The sequence below is a fragment of the Cloeon dipterum genome, chromosome 4 (assembly GCF_949628265.1).
Source record: "Cloeon dipterum chromosome 4, ieCloDipt1.1, whole genome shotgun sequence".
In the NCBI taxonomy this organism is placed as follows: Eukaryota; Metazoa; Arthropoda; class Insecta; order Ephemeroptera; family Baetidae; genus Cloeon; species Cloeon dipterum.
Genome location: NC_088789.1, coordinates 10,086,045 through 10,101,941, shown reverse-complemented (window position 1 = coordinate 10,101,941; position 15,897 = coordinate 10,086,045). Strand labels below are relative to the sequence as shown.

Genomic DNA, 15,897 nt, shown 5'->3' with positions numbered 1-15,897 from the left:
GCCTCAGCGATTCCTGATGTTTCCGTTAAGTCAAAGCTCACTTTCGACGCAAGAAGGATTGGTTTGGTGGCGTTTGAAAAATTACTTTTTTAAACGATTTAATAAAACTGTCGAGCCCTTACTTAACCTTTAGCTGTAAACACGTTCCGAAATTTCTACTGATAATCTTGAAAATTCCTTATCCGCTCTCGAGGAGAATGAGTCAAACAGGCAGTTAAAGTTAACCCTCTCGTTGAAGTCTCCATTGAGTGCATGTCCGTCAACAAAAAAAGTCTAGCAATTTTACGCTGAGTTGCACCGACACAAAATAATTTACAGAATGAACCTAGCGCCCAATTATTAAGGAAAAAGGGACGACGTCGTGACATTAAAAATTCAGCCCTTTTGCGATGACATTGAACGATAGAAACTGAATTAAGGGCGTCCGATTCGCATCTCGCTGCTCATTAGCGCGCTCGCTGTTTTAGTTTGCTCGCCGCAGCTTGTTAAGCAAACTCGGCCTGGCGTCGGGCAGCGGCGGCGGCAGGACCGGATTGAACAAAATGTATTATATTGCCTCTGTAAATATAAATTGACATGGAAATTTATTCCCGTTCGGCTCACGGACAGCCGTGTGTGAAATTTAATTTGATACTATCAACGCCGAGTGTGCTGTTGAAATAAAGCTTACACTGGTAGTTAGTTCAGCTAGTTTACGGCCGCCTCTGCCCCGCGTGTGCATAATTTACAAGGGCAGACGGGCATCACGATTTCGGGGCGGACGCTCGGACGGACAAGGGGAAATAATGTCACGAACGCCGCCGTGCACGGCACGTTCACGAGGCGAGGAAAAGCGCTGGAAAAAAGACAGTCAAAGCGGAGGAGCTGTTAATTGGACAAAAGCAGGCTTGTTAATTCCAGATACTGATCTTCGCTTCAAAAAGATAACTTTTTAGACGTGGTTCATTTGCAACGCCCAAAATTAATTCCTTTTTTGGTGCAACCACTTGTTAAAAGAAGAATTCGTGCATGAGAAAAAGTCACAGACAATGCGGCCAAAAATATCGAGTTATTATTTTATTATATATTTATGCAACTGGAGCTTTAGAAGTGTACACAAATTTCGAGCATTTCTTATACAAGCAAAAACAACCTACATCCCGAGTCAACCAACACAAAAGAGTTCCACCTTCTATTTCGTGCACTTTTTCTCGACTAACAAACCGAAATGAGCTTTGACGCTTTTCTAGAGCGTCTCTCACGTCAGCCAAACGGATTTTGACACCTAAAGGACCATTATTTGAATCTGCCCGCATGAGAGACGACATCAAACGTGAAACGTGTCTCCGCTCCACAACACTGTCATTTCAATTTACAATCGCGAAACGCGCTGGCCAGACCGAGCAGCAACAACAACATCTTGATCACATAAGACATCAATCACGTACACATATATATTCACGCGAGGCGAATATATATTTTGGCCAGCTGTTGATAATTTTTCAACTGCCCACCGTGCGAGTGAACTCTCGAGTTGACAGCACGCAGTTGTTTTTTCATTACGCTTGTACAAAACCGCGAGCAAAAAGAAAATCTAGTCCGATTAAGATTCCAGTCGATATTTTCACACCTCGTGGCTGCTTTTCTTCTCTCTGCCAACGTCAAGAGAATAATTTACGCGGAGAACAAGCAGGTTTTGTGCCGGAGAGTGAATTATTCGCCAGGATATTCGCTCTCACGACTCAAAACACAGCATGCGGCATCTCACCTCGGCTCCATTGTCACATTCCACCCCTTTTCCTATTATTTTCCGCTCTGCTCTCTTTATCCTAGAAAATGCAATCACACAAAAGCGTTCTCCAGTGACATATCAAACGGCAGTGCCGCCGCTCCGCTTTTCACGCCAAACAATCAAGGCAGCGCAAAAAACAGTGCTGAATTCGCGCGGCAGCACACTCGCGATCCGTCGTTTTTGTGTATCATTTAATTGAGTGCGACTCATCTGCAAAGCAGACGCATTCTTCGACCACCGTCATTAACATCCGTTTATTTTCTCCCAAACAAGACTAAACTCATTAACGGTGTAATTGTTCGTTAACTTTGAGTGAATCAAAGGCATGTTTACATTGTATCAGTGCATTTTTGATCATTTCAGATCATTTTAATCCTGAAAAAAGCAGTAATTTAATATTTGCATCACATTATTTGAGTGATTTTAATCAAATAATATTAATATTAATAAACTTAATCACTTAACAATTCAATTTTCTTTATGATATAGCAATTTTCCAAGCGCAGTAAATCCTTTCGCGTGTTCAACTTTATCAAAAACTGGACAACAACAAGCGATAACGAGATCAAACAACCTTTCCAAAGCCGGCTCTGGTCTCTCGTTGCATCAGGTCAGTCGGGAATGCAAATCAGTCGAGTGCGAGAGGCAGAGCATTTTCAAGCATTGCTCGTGGGCAAGCAGATTATAATATTAGCTTAAAAAAATTACACTATATGAATGTGTCTCGCACTATCCTTGCTCCCAAATAATTTAATCTGCTTACGCGGCTGCATTCCAGGCAGGAGGCGCTCTTGTTTCGGCTAGTGAAATTTTCATGCTGCGTAGGACAGCACCACACGAGCATACTACAGGCCAAGCAACACCGCGTTTCGATTCCTTTGATTTCGCCGCCGACACTGGATTATTCTGAATACACAAAGAGATGCTGAGCCGCTTGCCTGGCTGGCTGGCCGTGTATGAAATAATGATATTCAAAATAAATGTATGCCAGTGGAGTACCTACACACACTATCGTCGAGAGGAATAATTCATACTGATATATTTATCGGTTGAAAGAATGGGGAAAAGAGTGATTGATGGCAGCGATGAAAGAGAAGATGATGCACTCGGGAAGAAAGAGAAAATGCACTTTTGACAGGCACTTAAAGCAGCTGGATGCGGTTATTGCCAGAATTCTCTGGGAAATATGAACCTATTGATCGAAATAATGGATTTAATCCCAAGGACATCGATAAAGAGGATTATACATGAATTAAAAACCGAAATACGTTTTTTTATCAATTAGGCTTGTAGAAGAGCTTAATTAAAGACTAAACGGCGTCTCGGCGCGCCAGAGCCGCAGTAAAATCGTCTCTGTCTGGGAGAATGTGTGACAAAGGAGGTGAAAAATAAACAGTCATAAATCACTGAATTAACGATGCAGGTTTGTTGTTGTGAAAAAGTTAGGTATAAATTTATACATTCGGCCAAGTCTATACACACACACTGCGCGCTACGAGCGAGTAAATGTATTTATGGCCGCGACTCGCCGTTTTATATTCCCGCCTGCAATAATTTACTCCCTAGCTGGCCTTTTTTATTCTCTCCTCTTCTGCTTGTCTTGCGGGTCGATCTCGCCAGTGAGGAGGAGAAGAAGAAAACATACCTGAGAGAGCGAGAGAGAACACATCCTTTCCTTTTCCATATAACGAGCAGTCCAGTGTAACGAGCCTCGCTCTCCTAATCTCGACTCCCTCATCATCCACATTTTATTCCGTTCGAGGAACCGAACCCTTTATCGCGAAAACTGATCTTCCGCTCTCTGCACAAAACTCTCGGTCAGATTTCCCGAAAATCGTCTTCCAATTTGCTGAATTTCGCTGCCACCGGTTCTAGCCGTCGCTAGTCTCGGTCTTTTCCTACACAATAGGCCTCGCGGGGCAATCTGTGCAAATCGAAGCAAGTGAGAGTTGATTTTCGGGTGCGAGACCAGCTGCCTGCCCAAAATGCTAAGCAGCGTGGCACAAAAAGCCCTCGCCCATTATGTGTAATCTCCGGGCGCTTTTTATTGCCCAATAAAATCACATGTGTAAAAAATATCTCTTGCAAGTTACTAGTCGCGGCCGGATGAAATATTATCCAATGGCTGGGCTAAATTGGGTGATAAAAATTCATATGGCCCATATATTTTATTAAATAAGCGCTGCAGTAGCGTTTATTTAATTTTTTGTGCCCTCGGCAGCCATAATTACCCGGCGATCTGATGAGGCAGAAGGAAGTGATATAAATAAAAAGAGCGGGTCTTTATTTTTGTGTCAGCCTGCATCATTGCCGTTTTGGCACTCTAATTTATAACACATGTGTGCGTGCGTGTGATTTATTCGTCTAATGCCTGCGCCTTATTATTATAATATTATTAAATTCTATGTGAAGCATGTGGCTGCTTTCCCAGCTCGATGACTGCAATTATCCTCCAATTAAAACGCAAGCTCCCAATTAGCGAGTTAACGGAGCTGAAATTTCGTGGAAATCAGGAAGTCGCTACACAAAAATTTCACCCGGGTCGACTCATCCTCGTGGCACGAGCCGCTGTTTTAAATGTTTTGATAATAATTTCCTCGGTGTCGCTGTCGCCTCCGTTACACGAATAAATCAGCAGGGAACATCAAAAGAATAAAGCGACAAATTTTCGGCCGCGTTGTCGTAAACGCAGTCAAATATTTTAATCATATCTGATGGGAAACATCTGTTTTGAAGACGGGCGATGAGAAATTGAAGTGTGGCACCGACGGGCTGGTGATCCTTCTCTATTCAGAAATAGAACGCCCGCAACAGCAAGGAAATTTCGAGTATTTTTAGTTTGCGGTCCGAGAGCACTTGTCTCTCAATTTGAGCTCAATGACTATGGGAGCTGGAATCAATAATATGTGCTGGATGAGAGACTGAAACTGGCCACGCAGAAATAGCAGAGTAAAAAGGTGGTCCATTTATAATAATTTTGTCCTCCGCAGTGGCTATTCAAACTAATCTGATTTTTCTGGACGTTGTTAAACGCCACTTTAAGCTTGTTGCAGTGGAAATGAAAACGAGACCACACTGCCTGAAGGCTCCAAACAGGAGCTTTGCGAATCCACCCGGAATGGAAAGGTTAAAATTTAATTTGCGGCGCAGATGGAATGCGTAGATACGACCGAATTTGAATACAGACTCGCTCAAGGTGTCAAGCGCTCAAGGAGGGGCTCGCATTATGAACTAATCCAGGCAAGGGAAATGCGAGCAGACAAGTCGTAAAGGAATCGGCGGGCGTCAAGTCAAAACACACACTCTTCATAATAAGCGCGCGCGGCGGTTTGTTTCTGGCGGCGGAATTTTTCCCATTCAAATGGAGACGAGAAATAAAATGTGCGAGTCGAGTGACAGCGACAAGTCTGTCGGGCCGAGTGACAGATCGCTCGACTTCTGCTTGTGCTGGCTGGCGGTCCAGCAAGGGCCTGATTGATCACCAAGTCGCAGCCTCATGCGCAGCGTGGTGCCCACTGCCTGACGTTCACATACCTGTTGTGGAATGAATTTTAAGTACGCCGGCCGGCCACAATTTATATCGCAGCGCAGCATCTCTCAGGTTGTTTCTTCATCCCAGAGGGTTGCTCTTTATTTATTCTCGCGCTCGCGCGCGTGGATTTATTTTTATTTCTCGAGATGGAGCTGCAGATTAATGGGAAGAGGCTGCAGGGTGTGACCAACGGGTGGAATTTTTTTTTGTTTTACACGGGAAAGTGGAATAGATTTAGTCGTCCTATTAATTCTTCAGGAAGACAAGAGGATTTTAAGAAGGATTGGATTCGTGTTGTTTGTTCGGAAGGGCGATAAGCAGGGAAATAGCTGTTGGGAAATCAATTATTACGATCAGCGACAATTTAATCCTGAAATTGGGCTCCTTGGGTTTTAAAATGAACCTCTTTGTGCACGAAATTTCAATCGATTTTTATATTTTTCCAGGACTCGCTTCTGAGTTGTACTACATTCGAGACGGAGTTGTCAATCAGTACGCCTTGAAATTCAACGTTCCTGTTCCTGCCAACTTCACCGAGATCTACTTCACATGGCGAAGCAATTCCTCAAAGAAGGTGAGTTCCTCGCACGCTCTTATCTAGAAATTTATTCATTAAACCTCCCCGGTCCCCCATCTGCGGGCCTGTCATACTGCTTATCACACAATGCGCAGCTATTTTTCAACAGATAACGAGAGGCAATGCATCGCGCTTTTGTTATTCCAGAAGCTACCATGGCTGAGAGATTTATAAGCGGCGACGTCAAGTATAGGGGTTGCTTTGCAAGTGCGGAGAAATTCTTCCTATTATGTACTTGTTCGAACGAACTTATCACAAAGTGTGTTTGGTTTCGACTCATATTATCTTGAGGGAACGACTTCGGGTCCTCATTTCACTCGGCGCCACCCCTGCGGAATTCTCATAGAAAACGTGGATATTTACGACAGTATCCCTAGAGAAAAATGCACTTTTCCGTTAGCATTAGACATGCAGCACAGGGAGTATTGAAAGGCTGAAACTCGCGTCCTCGGAGGAAATCAAAATGAAAATTTGAAGCCTCCGGCGTTAAAATTTGAATACGCGGCGCGTCGACGTTTTAATTAATGAAAGTGACACCACCCTCAGCAAGCCGGCTAGAAACCGACTCTCATTAAAACTGATGAATCTCTAAATCCGTTGGCACATTCAATTCTGCAACATTGTCTCTGAGCGATTCGGGAATTAATCTCGTCCGATGACATCAGCGTCGCTCGTTAGTAACCGTCGCGTCCAAAAAATATGGCCGGGGGTGCATGTGGGTGCAGGCGCGACAAACGAGCCGATTCTTCTGCACTTAAACGTGAGCGCTCTCTTCTGTTTGATCGAGCAGCGGGGCGAGGCAAATGATGCCGGTTTATTGGAAAGTGTGCACGTTTGCACCCTCGGGGGCGAGGCGGCTGCATTCTAATTGCACGAAAAGTGCTTTCAAGCGCTGGCTGGAAAAGATACCGCCCCGCTCCCCAGCTCCTTTCCGACGCGGAAAATTTGTTGCCAGTTTTACGGAATTTCCATTCCAGCAAATAAATTGCCGCCTCCCCTTATTCTAACAAGGTGCAGCGCGGATTACAGCGAGAGTCACCTTATCGCGTCAAATTCTGAATTGAATTAGTTCCGCGCGAGTTGCCCGCCTCGCGGCTCAAGTTGGTGGAAAAAGTTGATGCATCAAGGAGCAATGTTTGATGCTCTGCAGACGCTTCTTTTCAATGCATTTTTTGCCTCGATAATTGCTTTGGCAGAAGCCGCCTGTGAAAATTAGACTCCATTCATTCCGCTTTTTATGAGTAAAGCACAATTTTTCAGTTCGGAACGCTCCCGCGACTCGTGGAAACTCACAACGGGCATGAGTCACGAATTTAATTTGCTTCGTTCGGTTTGAAAGAAATGGTAAAATTGCACCCTTGCTACGCGATGCATCTCAGTTAATAAACAATTTTCACTTTTGGTAAATGTTCATTCGCGGAACGCACTAAGCAAATTGGTCACACATGCAGCGCGCTGTGCCACTCCACTGCCTCACAACGACACCCCGAAGACACTTCACAGAGCAGTGAATCCATTAATTCGACATCAGTTCTCTTGAGATTCAACACAGCACTAAATGACGCACAAGCAGTTCATTTTCCGAAAAGTTGCCCGTTTTCAGCGCGCAGGGGGTGGAAATTCTAATGGCCCGGCTGCAATTTCCCATGGGGTGGGCCCTGAATTTCAGGGGATGGCTGCGCGGATAATCAACATATTTGATCCCGCGGCACTTCTTTATACGCTGTCCGCTCATCTTTTCGGGCATTGTCAGTAGTGCGTTCACGTCCCTCGACAGCAATAATGACGATTATTTTCCTGGATGAAGCCGTAAAATCGACGTCCATAAAACCTCTGGACGCGGCAGGAATAAATTACTGTCGCCTGTTTTCATTGTCAGCCATCAAAACACAGCACATCTTATCATGACTTCACTCTGACCGTGATTCTAGTTTTTGCCTCTCTAACAAGCGCCGGCTGGCCGGCCCGCGGAGAGGATGAATCATTTTTCTAATTTATTTTCACGCCCATGCAAGTAGCGGTGCGAAGGCAAAAAATATATTGAATTATTATTATGAGTGCCATTATCGGCGCTCGTATCTCGACCGCGGTATGAAAATGAAAAACGGACCTGCGAGTGCCTTCTTTATTTTGACTCGCTGCCGTGTTCGATAATTTTATTCATTAAAAGGCCGCGTATGAAACATGTTCCTGTTTGACAGCTTTCCATCATGCAGTTCATTGTTGGCGCGATGCTTATTTGGCGTCGCACCGAGATCCGGCAAAAAATGGCCAAATTGATGAGATATACCCCCGCCTGTTGGCATATTGCAATATTAGTTTGGACCATCGTTTATTCCGTATTTTTAACGAACAATACAGCGAGAATGATGATGAACTGTGGCAGATGGATGAAATCACATTGCATACACAAGAGAAAAACTTATTTATGCAAATTGCTTTCAATGTGAAAGAAAACAGATAATTTCATTTGATAAAAAATGGAACGTTTTTTTCTTGTAAAGACTTCCAAGCGTTAAATTATGTTTCATTTATCACAGTGGTGAAACATATTATAATTAATCACTTCCTGTCTTTGTTCCTCGTAAAGTAAGGCTACAGATAAGGTACCCAAACAAACTGGGGAAATAACGTTTTTAACTTGTTCGTACTAATGAGCGTAAACGTCTTCATTAAAATTCAAATCACTCTCAAGGAGACAAACAACTTAAAGACTTAAAATTGAAAATAAATAATTGTTTGTTGCATTCTTTCATTGATGAAAAGCTGTAGAGTCAAAAGTGTGAAACAAAAGAATGCGTGTAATCAAAGAGTTTTCATCTTTGGGCGCTAATTTGCATAAACAAGCTGATAAAGCAGTGTTGGCGCGAGGTATTTCGGCTCTCCAGCAGGTTCGGTCATATAATGACTTGATTGTCGGCCGGCCTTACAAGTCGAGATAGAGAGAAAGAGGCCGGTGTGCGAATGTTTCGTCTTTGGCACAATGGCCGGCGCGAATTAAAGCCGCGCGATCGAGTGGAGCGGCTGGACCGAGGACCCCCAACGGCGACGCAAACGTGTATCGCCTCCGCGGCTGCCATTGTATCAATCATTATCGCGTTCGCACCGTACCAGAAGCTACTGCATTCGCCAATTATTTTCACTCGGCTGTCACTTGTGTTCAACGCCACTTTTGCGTCCTTTCAATTAAGCGCGAGATAAGCGAGGCGAGAGTTTACGCTCGTCGGTAAAAGGAAACTATCTGCGGCAGCACGGAATCTGGTTTGGCCCAAAACACACTCGATTCCGCCCGGCGGGCCACTTTTATTCAAATCTCGACCGCGTGGTAATGAGTTTTTATATATATTTATTTTTCAGCCTCATTAGCCGTGTAATAAATTGCGCGCCTGCCTCTTTAGCGAGAATGGAATTTGCGCGAAGTACTTTTGCGGCCGCTTTGCTCGCTCGCTGGCGCGTGTTTTATAAACTCGTCATATAGTTCTCGCGAATACCGCGACCGACTCATCGCCTTTGATGATGAAGCATTTGCGAGGTGTGACTTTGTGATTTAATTAGTCCAAGTGAATGCGGCTGCTGAAAGGACTGCTGCTTTTGTCGGCCATTCCTTTGCATGCCAATTTTTAAAATTAACAAAAGCCGCTTTGAAGAGTCAAAATTGCCTATAGGGTGTGCAGAATATCAAATGACTCACTCTAGCAGTAGGTTTTTTCCTCTTCCGGTGCAAAATCACATGCACCCCCATAAACCACACAACAGACAAGTATTTCCGTATTTCTCGTCAGCAAATGTCGTGCGTCTTTCGCTGATTACTATCAGCACAAAACACGAATGCGAAGAATTTGGTGTTGGTCGCACATCAATCAAGCCGCAATCTAACACCACCCCTCGACACACCCCTCTTGCCGCGAGAGAACCAGTCAGCCACCCCTGGTCTGAATTAAAAATGTAGCGGAGAGGGGATGCTGTTGTGCGTATACAATAATCATAATAATTGCAGCGCTACTTTATCCTTTCGGCCTGACACCCTGGCATATATAAATTTCGTTCGGCCTCATCTATTGTACGCATGCGGCATTTTCCTTCCAATTGAATAGAGAGCAAGCAGTGAACTCATTACGCTCTGCTGGGGGATAAACATTAATATACTTTTGTATGTATTTAAGCAGCAGCTCCCCGCACCGCTCTGTTCGAACGTGCGTATTTTTTACATTTGCATTCGCCCGGCTGTTTGTTGAAAGTGCTCCTCAGACCTCTCTTTCTCTCGCTCTCTCTGCGCGCGTTGTGTATACTGGCAGGCTTTTTAACACCTTTTGTGCCGACCGGTCGCACAACGACTTCATCAGCTAATGCAAATAGGGGTGCAGGAGGGGTGGATTTCGCACGGCAAATCTTTTGTTCGACACGGCTGCGTCGAGATGGGCGTGAAAACCGCGAGTGCTGACAGGAAGTTGCGCGTTTTGACTGCCACTAACGCGCGATAAAAATGCAAATCTACGAACGTAATTGTGCTTCATGACACTTCGCCTTAGTACTGAAAAGGTGTTCTCTTTCCATTTGTGAGTTTTAAACAAAACATTTTGTGTCCATTGTGCTAATAAAGAAAAAAATTTCCGTCGTATAAATCTCTCGAAGCTCACTGAGTAGAATTCCGTGAATGTTACCTTGAACACAAAAGAAAAATTTGTAAGAGTGCCTTCCCTTAATGAAAGAGGGTGCGTTTCAACTCCATTCAAATATTGTGATTTACAGCCGAGTGCTTTAATTGCGTACGGGAGATGAAAAAGGCTCATCTTCTTTTTAGAACCCGTTGCGTCATAAATAATCCCCCGAGCCGACATCATAATATTCTTATGCGCGCACGAGAAGATGCGGTGATGTGGGCGCGTCACACGAGCATGCAGACGCGATTTCCTGTAATTGAAAGATTTATTCGCCTAATTTTGCCGGTGGCAATAATTCGGAGGCACGGGAGCGTGACACCCTCGCAGCTAAGGCGCCATTAAGCTTTTATACAAAACATGCACGCAGCCCTTTATTTTGCAGTGCATGCTGCCCGGCTCATTTCACCCTCGCCGCCCCGTACTTTCGGAGCACGGCACAATGCGCACGTATTAAATGTATACGCGTGTCCATCGCTCTGCGCACCCACACTCGGAAAGGGAAGACGGCAATTTCAAAATGCTAAGGGCGCAAAGATCGTGTGCGCGTAGACGACGACTTTTCTCCCCCGTCGCTGAAAATTTTAAAATCCCATTTGGTCCCCCACGAAATTTCACTTTCTTGGAACTTGAACGACCCCAAAGCCAACGGATAGTTTTAAACTTTAAATCGAGAGTGTCACAGCGTAGCATCTCAAATAAATCTCTCTAGCCGGGCTAATTGAATCTGACGTGTCAGCCTTTTAAAACTGTCGCTTTTCGCTGTTGGATGAAAAATGAAAACAAAATCTCCCGTCGGCGGCTGATGGATTCTGTTAATATTTTCACCCCTCGGCCCCCGGCGGGTGCTTGTCAAAATACACACGCCACTGACTCAGCCGAGCGAGCAAGCGAGCACAGCGTTGAAGGCGCGCAGTTTTAATAAAGTATGTATGCGAGAGACGCACGATGAGGCTGGCGCGTGTCTCTGTTTGCATAAAGTGCGAGCGCTATTTGCCAAACACACACCATTTGTGAGAAGTGCTTGCCGCCCAAAGTAATCCTCCGTCGCCGGCGTCGCGAACTGTTACTCTGTTCGTCGCGCGTCACAGAGATGCTGTGCGTACCCTACTTCTTGTTCAGCGTAATAGTGCTGTGTGCATGCGAGTCGGGAATGCTTGTTTGCGTAGCGCAGACCTCCGCTATTATTGTTATTATCTTCATTCCAAACTATATTCGAGCATTGTTGCTTTGTGTTGCTGGATTATTATTATTGCACCGCCTCTGGGAGGAAATAATGTGCTGCTGCTTTGAGAGAAAACCGAGGGTGCAAACGCGAGATAATTAAATTTCCATTTTTAATTTCTCTCAGCAATTAAATCCTTGTGGAACAGATTTGAAGGAATTTCCATGTTAAAAGCTCCATGGCTGTTCAATTTTTTATATTCGTTCTGGCTATTAAAGCTGTCCAGGAATAGAAAATAAATTTGTTATTTCCTCCTCGCTTATTCAGCCTTCAATTTTAAACTGAACCAAATGTCTAGCAGAAGGGCAATTCGTTTCTATCCCCACAAAGGCACAATTTATATCGACAATTTAAAAAGTCACTTTTCAGAGCGCGTGCTTGAGGTTAAAAGGCACGTTGGAAAAAGTTGAGGACTGTCTCCTCCTTTCACAAAAGCGGCACTCTGGATTCCTGCTCGTTTAACGAGGCTCGCTCATTCCCTCCCTTTATTAGCCATAAATTCTTTCAACGAATTTTATAGGATTAATAAAAAACAGCAGAGACGGCTGCATAGCGGTTGAAACGCACGCCCGAAGTTTCCAACTGCTGCTGCTGCAAACGCGACTGTGGCTTTACGAAAACAGGTGCTTGTAACGACCGATGGCAACCCCTCATCAGCCGCCTGATTCACCCCGCCCGCAAATGAATCATTCATTCGCGCAATTAATCCCTCCGTCGGACAATAGTCTGCTGATTTCGGTGGCTAGAATAGCAATGAGCGTAGAGAATGACCGCAAAATTCTGGCCCCACGCCGATGCTATAAGTGGAAAGTAATAACCTTTGCTGTTCTGCAAAACAACCCTCGAGTGGTCATTTGCACGTCCCTTTCGAAATTCCTCCAAATTTCTTTCCCGCCAGAACGCCAAAAGGGGAGATTTTCGGCGTTTGATATCCGCCATAAAACAGGGTGTTGGCTCACGAGGGTTGCATTCCTTTTTTAATGCAAATCCAGGAATTTACGGGATTCTTTCCTGCTCATTTTTAATAATGATTTAGAGCTCAATTTTTTGTGCTCACCGAGGGGTGGCTTTATTCAATTAAACACACCTCACGTGACGTTTTCAGGCCGAAGATTAAAATTTAATTGGTAAGCAGGGGTGCTGGTTTTACCCCCAAAATCATCATAATTCGCGCTGTGTGATCTGCAGACGACGCGTGTGTGTGCAATATTTCAGCTTTTTGTGTGTGTATTTCGAGTGTCTGCACGCACACGCACTCGAACAAATGAATATTGCTCAGACACACATGCACACGACACAAAAAGCCAGCAGCCAGTCTAAAATGGCACCCCTTGGCGTAAATGAATATTCGCTGGCTGGTATTCTGTTACCCTCTCTCGCATTGCATTTCCTCTCCGCGTGAGGATTAAATAGTACTCGCAGCGACTGCAAAAATACGAGATAGTGAATGGCAAAATGAAAGCATTAGGTGGTTATAACTCATCCTGCCTTACTGTCGGGTGACAATAAAACATCCACACGAAGATAAAATACTGCCTAAGCTTTTATTCGCAAACGACTGCTGCACGGGCCTCGTAGGGTGGCACCAAAAACAATTTTTGCAACATATTTTACTTGGCAACAAAAAGCTACAGTATTTGGTTATGAAATTGCGATCAATCCTTCGATATAACGAAATGGTCGATTGCCGATCCCGCATGCTATTCATAAAAACGTCATTCGTTTAATATAATCAAACTCGTCATATATAGCAGCAGCTGCTGAATTTCATTAAAATGAAAAAATTCACCGTCATAAATATCAATTTCTCTGCCGGAACATTTCAATTGCAAAACTCAAAGGCAAAGGGCACCACTTTTGATGAATGCCTCGGCTCGACAATTTATCTGCTGCATATCTGCCATTGTCCATCAAAGTGGGACAGGCCATTTTTTACCGAGCAGGCAGCCAACGCACTTGGCCGACTCAATGACAACTTGATGTAGTGTTTTAATAAAAACAATGCTCGGCGTCGCTCGCATGTGTCTTTCCGCCCGCTGCTTGCTGGTCAACTTAAATTACCGTGAAAGCTGCGCGCGCGGCATGTGCTGTGTTTATTAGCTTGACAGATTGTTATTGATAAATGTGACAGAGTCAATTGGAGTGGGCACCAACATTATGTAGATGAAGTAATTATCTTTCATTAAAATGCAGGCATCGAGGGAAAGAGACTGTGACACGCGTTTATTTCTGTTATTAATACTTCCTGTCGTTGTTGATAAACATTTTGATATTTACTCTCATGAATTTTAGCTCGGCTGAGTATAATTAGACAATGCAACGCGTCTGTTTCTCGATTCCTGCGTCGTGGGAACATCAGAGAGAGAGAAAGAGAAAAATAGCGATGCTAGCTAGATTGGAAAAGTAATCAATCTTGACACTTGTAAGAAGTTTTCGTGTCGTGTTCTCTTTCGGATTTATAAAAATGAAACGTGTCAGCTGTACATTCTCGCGGCGCATTAAAATATATGTAATGTCGAGATCCGAATTCGACGTGCAGAGCGCAGACGTTTCATATTGTGCTCGAGAAAAGCAGCGAAAACTTACACGCGTGGCCGCAGCAGGGAGGACCATCAATGTCTGTCACTCTTGATTTTGCCTATTTGTAAACGTTGTTTCTGGCAAAATAATGGACCGTTGGAGCCGGTTCCATTGTCTGCCGAATCGAACAAGCAGGCTGGCTCGAGTTTTCGCATTCTCCTTCGCGCCGCCGAGGGAAAAATTGCGCGACACGAAAAGCGGGTTCTTTCCTTTTGTGTGGGCTGAGCGTGCACGCAGGAAGACTCGAACAAAAGGGTTGAGAAACCGATCTGGATGGCCGAATAATGGAACGGAGGCGTGAATACTTGACACCCAGCAGTCGCGGCTGGCTGCTGGATAACCTTCTCGCTCCAACGCATGAGGGTAGCGTCGAGTTTGCGACGCTTGGATCCTACACGCACAGTCAGGCTCGTCTCGTTTATTTAACCATCCAACGTCACAAAAAACTTGCTTTTTTTTTGTCGCCGCGCGCATTTGCACGGATGATCAGCGAAAAGTGCAATTATTTTGCTTTTTCATCCATGCAGATGTCAAGATAAACTCGTCGCCACTTATCCCTGGAGCTTCACAAACTCGAGATTATTTACTTTTCTCACCATTTTTTGTTACTGCTGCTTTTGCTGCCGAGGACCCTAGAGCAGGTGTCCGAGACGCCTGTCACCTCTGGAAGTCACTCATCCCACAATTTCCTCAAGTACTTTTCAGCCCGAGCAACTCAAACAGCACAGGCGAAAGGGAATAAGAGTTGCTTGTTTTCTCTCACTTTTTATTTTTTTCCCTGTTGCTGAGTCATGATAAAATATGAAATAGCTGCAGCTTCGAGTTTCTTCTTCTCCTTCTCGCCGTCTCCCATTCCGAGTGCGTATGTTTAATGAGAAAAGTTCCCGCCGCGTGCTGAAATGGAGGTCGTGCGCTGTGTTCCATAAATAAATAATATCACACAATATTCCACGCTCAATGATGCAACAACAATCAAACTCGATGCTGGCGCTGCCGCATCTCTCCGCGTCTCCGATCGAATCGGCGCTTTGCACAAAAGCGGCGACTTTACGGCCGCTTCACCGCCGTAATCACGCGAGAGAAGCGGCCGCTTTTGTTGGGCAAATAAATATCGTACGGATAAATATATACGGTGTGATCCGCGGGCGTCGGCGAATTTGTGCTGCGTCAGCCGGCGACTCGTGATCGCTGTGATGGATGATTTTTCAAAAAATGCGCACGCCGCCTGAAAATGCTAATTCCGCCGCGCGGCCGTTCCAGCAGGCTGCCCGGCCGATTGTCCGAGCGCCGCTGCGGCTTTTCGGCCTTCTCGGAATTGCAATTGTGCGAAAATTGAGCCGCCTCTTGTTATCGCCGTAGCGTTAATTGCCACCGACGATTGCTGCACTGACTTAGACGGCTCTATCCCGAGTCCTGTTGGCAGCAAACTCCACTTGGACATAGAGGGTTGGAAAATTTTATTCTGTAATGAACATTTCATACGTCAGTTCATGAAACAAAGGAATCAACTTGGAATAAAGTTAGTAATATTGGTAAAATAGCCTTGTGAAGCCA

At 44.8% G+C, this 15,897-nt stretch overlaps 1 protein-coding gene across 2 annotated transcripts in view; it reads left to right on the top strand.

The window, feature by feature from the left end:
- Positions 1–15,897, top strand: part of LOC135944642 (tyrosine-protein kinase Dnt-like) — a 44,586-nt gene that overhangs the window by 17,320 nt on the left and 11,369 nt on the right. For both annotated transcript variants that reach the window (XM_065491735.1, XM_065491736.1), the window contains exon 2: positions 5,750–5,877. In XM_065491735.1, coding sequence (XP_065347807.1) covers positions 5,750–5,877 — 128 coding nt within the window. The remainder of the gene's footprint in view (positions 1–5,749; positions 5,878–15,897) is intronic.